The sequence below is a fragment of the Entamoeba invadens genome (assembly GCF_000330505.1).
Source record: "Entamoeba invadens IP1 unplaced genomic scaffold scaff_1105074725591, whole genome shotgun sequence".
NCBI classification, from domain to species: Eukaryota; Evosea; order Mastigamoebida; family Endamoebidae; genus Entamoeba; species Entamoeba invadens.
In genome coordinates this window covers 739,176-745,568 of record NW_004191750.1, presented here as the reverse complement: position 1 = coordinate 745,568, position 6,393 = coordinate 739,176, and the positions used below count along the sequence as shown (strand labels likewise).

General features: G+C 29.2%; 2 protein-coding genes across 2 annotated transcripts; both read right to left on the bottom strand.

Moving 5' to 3' along the window:
• Positions 1-231, bottom strand: EIN_174300 (hypothetical protein; the record flags this gene model as incomplete). The annotated part of the gene is made up of 1 exon (XM_004184043.1): positions 1-231. A coding segment is annotated over one exon (231 nt), but the record flags the coding sequence as incomplete, so codon positions are not given.
• A 543-nt stretch (positions 232-774) lies between these two features.
• Positions 775-2,643, bottom strand: EIN_174290 (alkyl/aryl-sulfatase BDS1, putative; the record flags this gene model as incomplete). The annotated part of the gene is made up of 1 exon (XM_004184042.1): positions 775-2,643. The coding sequence occupies one exon, from the start codon at positions 2,641-2,643 to the stop codon at positions 775-777; it is 1,869 nt and encodes a 622-aa protein (XP_004184090.1).
• Positions 2,644-6,393: the final 3,750 nt, after the last annotated feature.

Sequence of the window (6,393 nt, the reverse complement as noted above, 5' to 3'; positions counted from 1 at the left end):
ATTTTTCGCAGCAAACATTGACAATATTCCTGTCCCGCATCCAACGTCCAACACTACTTTATCTTTCACTAAAGAGGGAACAAGTGCGCGCTTGTAGGAAAGAGTGCGGTGACGGTCTTTCAGCATCTCGTCGTGAATGCCAGGGTGGGAATAACTTTCCCAGTAATAACTACTGTCGGCCTTTGATAAGATGTCTTGTGGTGCGCACTCTTCCATAGGGTTCAGTGACATGTTGACTACTTTTTCCGTTCATTCTGTTTCTTTTTTTTGGGGTTTCTCAATGACCAACTCGGGTTTGTAATTCAAAAGTAATTTTTATTCTTGATAAAATATTTTAGTCAATTAGAATGAAATTGAGAGAGTTGAAGTGTCTAAAAGCATTTCTCATTTCGAGTTGATTTGGAGTTTAAACAAAAATGGGCAACCGGGGTTATGTCTTAAAAGTAAAAGAGTTGGTAAAATAAAACAAATTTTATAATTTTAGTTTATTTATAATATATAAATTGATTGGATATTTAATTTAAAAATATAATTTAATTATTAAAAATGTATTAATACAGAAAATATTACTAATAAGAATGGTTTACTTACAAACTTATAAAATAATAGAATTATAATAAAAAAATAGATAAGAAATTTATTTACTGAAAGTAATAATTATAATATAGTTTATTAATAGTATAGAAGATTGTATAATTAAATATAATTCATATTGCCTTACAAGTCGATACTAAACCACCAGAATTGAATTATCTCATCCATTGCAAAACAATTTCAAGGCTCGACAACAGCGAATTTTGGAGTGGCTATTTTGATTGAATTGAGCAAGGTGAAGAAATCCTCAATATTTCCAGTTGCCTCATTTTGTTTCAAAAATGTTTCTTTGGAGATTCTGTTTAGTATCAGATTCACCAAGTCACTTTTTGTGCACTTCACAGTTGTGACACAATTAGCAACAAGAGCACTTCGATTATTCAAAACAGAATTTTTCAACAAGAGATAGCCATTTTCTTTTGTATCTGTAAAAGTGATATTAAAGGAAAGATCAATACCTTCGACAGGAGTCGGGTCCAAGGAAACAGCGAATACATCGAACAAATAAGCGATTGGCAATTTGAGGAGTATTCTGTCGTTGACGTTGCTCTCTCCATTGAACTGTTCCTCATTCCCACTTTTCAGTCGAAGTTCGAAGGCGGCTGTTAAATAGCAATTTCTCCACACTGCACTTTCTTGCATATATGCTGTCTGGGTATAGATATCTGCAAGTAAATATCTTGCCTTTTCATTTCTTGGATTCTTGAACACAACATTGTTTAATAGAGTAATTGCCCATTGGTATTCGCCATTCTTAAAAGAGTCTTCTGCAATTGTTATGCACCTCTCCTCTCCACCAATAGCTTCAACATATTTTGTTCCCAAATTAACAGGCGTCAATGGATTCAAATTGGCTGGATTGGCATCATAAAATCCAAGGTAGTACTGGCATTGTGCTCTACAATTGTGTGACACTGTACCATAGTAGTCTCTGTTATAAAACACGGAAGACAGACTCTTTGGGAGAACCACTTTTTCTGGGAGTTCGTTGAGTGTTGTTCCCAAGTTGACTTGTCTCAACGTTTGGTCGTGGATGTATTTGTATAAGTCTCTCTGCTTCTCGTAGTATTTCACGATATTTTCATTTCCAAAAGTCGGCCAGTTGTGTGTACCAAACGAATAGTCCAATTTGTCTGCATATCTTACCAATATATTATCAATATATTTCGACCAATCTTTCCCATTTCTGACTTGTGCACCTCTAAGAGTATATAAGTTGTGTTGAAGTCGATTGATCTCTTCAGCAGTGCATATCGCCTTAAGTTCTGGGAAGTACATCATCATTTCCGTTGGTGCTTCTGCATTCGGCGTATACATAAAGTCGATTGTGATACCATCTACAATTTTTGTGGTGTCTTCAACTATCTCAACGTAATGTTTGGGCGCAAATGTACTGATCTGACCAGCACCACTTTCAGTACCGAGACCACACCCAACCCACCCTTTCGGACTCTTTTCTAAATTGGACCCAAACATATAAACACATCGCCTCTCCATGGCTACACCAGCCAACAGATTTTCAGAGACCATCACCTTGAAAAAATCCTTTGGAATATAAACTTCGGTGTTTTCTTCTAAGACGGAATTAAGCCCTTTAATGTGGTCTCCGTGCGAGTGAGTTAATAAGACAGCTGTAACGGGAAGGTCAGCTACTTTGTCACGAACTAATTGAATGCCAGCAGCTGCACTTTCAAGACAACATAACGTGTCGATGACAACCCACCCTTTCTCGCCTCGTACAAATGTCATATTTGCAATGTCAAAGCCTCGGAATTGGTACACTTTATGTGGAATCACTTCGAAGAGCCCATGAATGCGATTGAGTTGGCATTGTCTCCAAAGTGATGGGTTGACTGTTTCGGGACATTCTTTTTCGAGAAAGTCAGTGTCATGGAAATTAAAAACTTCACCACCTTTGTTATTAGAAATTGCACCTCCTTCAATTGTACACATAAATCCATGGCTTGCGTCAGCATAGTCTTGCTTGTCGGTGAAGTCCAATTCACTTAAAACTTTAGTGTTGTGTTGTTTAACAAAGTCGCAGGCCATTTCTTCAATTTAATAAGTTCGACACAGTATAGATTTGTTTTGAAATTGGTGCTTTTCCACTATTTTGAACTTTTATGTCATGTCTTTTCAACATTATCACTCAATTTTTCTATTTATATTTTAATATCCATTTTATGGATATTTGTTTATGATTACTTTAACTAATTTATTAATATTAATTAATAAATTGTAATTGTTTTTTAATATACAAATCATTAAATAAACTATTAAAACATTAAATGGTATTTTGTTATTATATGATATAACATTTACTATATGTTATAATTAAAATATATTTATTATATTTTAACTAGATATTAACCCTTCACTCAGTGAAGGGAATAATAATTATATTTTTTATAGATAAATAAAACTACAGTTGGGAAAATGAACCTTAGCCCAATTAATGTACTTTAGCCCGAAAAAATAGTTAATTTACCTTAAAAAAACACGGGTTTTTATAAAAAAAACAAATATTTTAGAAAATTGCCTTTTATTATTGTATAGTTTATGTTTTTAATATAACAATAAAAAATAATTAGTTTTTCTTTGGGCTAAGGTTAATTTGCTGGGCGTAGATTTAATAACTTAACTGTAAAATGAAATAACAGTACAGTTTATTGAAATTTGAAAAAAATTTATTTTTTTCTCGTTTTCTCGTTTTCTCGTTTTCTCGTTTTCTCGTTTTCTCGTTTTCTCGTTTTCTCGTTTTCTCGTTTTCTCGTTTTCTCGTTTTCTCGTTTTCTCGTTTTCTCGTTTTCTCGTTTTCTCGTTTTCTCGTTTTCTCGTTTTCTCGTTTTCTCGTTTTCTCGTTTTCTCGTTTTCTCGTTTTCTCGTTTTCTCGTTTTCTCGTTTTCTCGTTTTCTCGTTTTCTCGTTTTCTCGTTTTCTCGTTTTCTCGTTTTCTCGTTTTCTCGTTTTCTCGTTTTCTCGTTTTCTCGTTTTCTCGTTTTCTCGTTTTCTCGTTTTCTCGTTTTCTCGTTTTCTCGTTTTCTCGTTTTCTCGTTTTCTCGTTTTCTCGTTTTCTCGTTTTCTCGTTTTTCTCTCGATTTATGACTTTTTCGTTTTTTTTTTCGTTTTTATGTTATTTTACATTTTTCTTGTTATTTTCTTGTGATTATATTTTGAATAACATTTGTGTGTTTGTTTGTTTTGCTCTTTTTTAAATTTTATTTAGTTAATTAAATTAAAATAATATAGTCAGTTTGAAAACGTTGTCCAGGCATTTTTGGACCATCAAAACTAAAATATTTCGGGAAACAATTCGAAACACTCCCAAAACATTGTTTCATAATTTTTATCAGGATTTGGTCGTTTTTTCTAATTCCCAAATTTTTAAAGTTATTTTGTGTAATTTTTTGTCAAATGGACAACGTTTTTAGACAAACTTTATTTGAAAATTTTAACTTTTTTATGGAACTAAACTTAAATAAAACGATAGTTAGTGCAAATATTAACTGTCGTTTCTTAAACAGTATCACAATTTACTATTATATTTAGTAAAATTAACCATTAATATAGTACACTCTTAATAGAATAAAACCAATAAGAATAGATACTGTAGAGGTTCGCAGTTATTAACTTTCAGTTAATAACTTTTAACTTTAACTGAAATTAAAATTGTTTTTTGAATTTAATAAAAATGTTATAAAGATGGTCAAACATAATTAAGTTTTGTAAATTTTTGTAGCATTACAAATTTAAATAAAAGTGGTAAAACAAAAAAGATAAAATACAATAAACTTTAAATGATATTTTGAAAACATGTTGTTTAAATAAAATAATAAATAATTCCCAAAAATGTTTATTTAATATACACAATGTTTTAAATATATTCATGACAAAATTAACAAAATCATTATTTCCAAACTTTGCAAACCAAAATCAGATGGTATATATTTCACAAATAATTCACTTTAAATTAAACAAGAATGATTATTAAATTCAAAAATATATAAAAAATATTATAATTTATTGATTTTTAAAATTTTATAAATACCATGATAAAACAAAATGTGAAAAATAATCAAAATATAAGATTGAATAAAAAATGCCAATTATTATTTAAAATGGTATATTAATTATTCGAACATTTTTGTAATAAAATATAATAGTTAACCATTATATTATTAAAATTTTGAATATGCACATGTTTATATGTACTTCTTTTAAATACATGTACTCAAAATCATGTGAATTTTTTAAATAACATGTATATTATGAAGTCATATTTATATGTCAAAATACTTTTTTTAAAAAAGAGTGATACACAAAATTTTTGTGTTTCAAAGATGTCAATTTAAGCACAAAACGAGATGATATTTGTATACTGATAAATAACAATCAAAAACAAAAGTTTGTTAGAATTGTAGTTTGAAAATACATATACAAATTTAAATAATATTGTTAAATTGTAAATGCTAAAAACAATGAAAAATATAGTGGTTCATTAATGCCTGAGTTATAAACAAACATACTTTGACTTATCTTATTAAGAATCCAAATTATTTTAGAAAATAATTTCATTTGTTTAAATAGTTTAACAAACAAAACACAAGTGATAATATATTGTTTTAAATGTGTGCAGAGATGATAAAACGCGTCTAAAAAGTTTGTATGATTTGATTAATACAACTAGTATTTTAATAAAATCTTATTGATTAATCTTATTAGTTTATTGATCGAATAATTATAGTTTATAAATATTTAAAATATGTTCAGTTCGTGATTTGATAAACTGATAAACTAATAAACATTGAATTAAAATACAGGTTTATTACAAAAATAACACATAAATACTATTAAATGAAACTAAAATTTTATTTTGTTAATAATAAAAGTTTAAACTCGAATTTCAAAACAATTGTAAATTAATTACTTATCATAGCAATGATGATATCATATTGTTTTTTCCATACTCATGGAGAAAAACGAGTTGTTCCAAATGAATTGGTGTTAATGTTGAACGACGTGGAGTATGTACTAAAGAACATTCTGAAAACAATCGCTCTGAAGATGAAGAAGATGCAAGCAAACATAAATATTTTGGTACAAGTCTGCTAATAAGAGGATAATCACAACTGTGTTCTTTCCACCATTCCAGTGGATTAAAAAATGATTTTTTATCAACAAATCCCGCATTCAACTATTTTTCAACTTCTTTTATAACAAGTTGTCGGATATCAGTTAGATCGGGTATCCCCTCTATTTCAGAAGTGAAATCAATATCAACATCTTTCTTTTCAACATTATTCTTACCATTTTCGACTTCTTCTGAATTGACTAGAATGACTTCATCAATAAATAGATTCATGTATTCTATTTCTACAAATTCAATTTCAAATCCAGTACACTCAATAACATGTTCATTAAATTTTCTATTTTTATAATGAGGATTAAGCAATGATGAAATAATATAATTTACATCTTTTCTGATAGACAATTCTCCATGAAAATAACGATCAATGATTTCTTGAACTAATACATTAATTATTTTTTTCTTTGCAGCACAAGGACTTTCCACAATAATTTGTTCTGTTTCCAAATCAAATATATTATCCAAATCTTCAAGTTGTTCAAAGTTGTTTATTTTGTCGTTTCCAATGGATACTTGATGTTGAAAAGTCGTTGTTGTATCGTCGACGTTACCAGGAATAGAGTCATACTTTATAGATAACAAAGATAACAGTTTTAATATTGAATAATGTATAATAGATAGTGTTGGATATGTGTCTGAAGAAAATCGATTTAT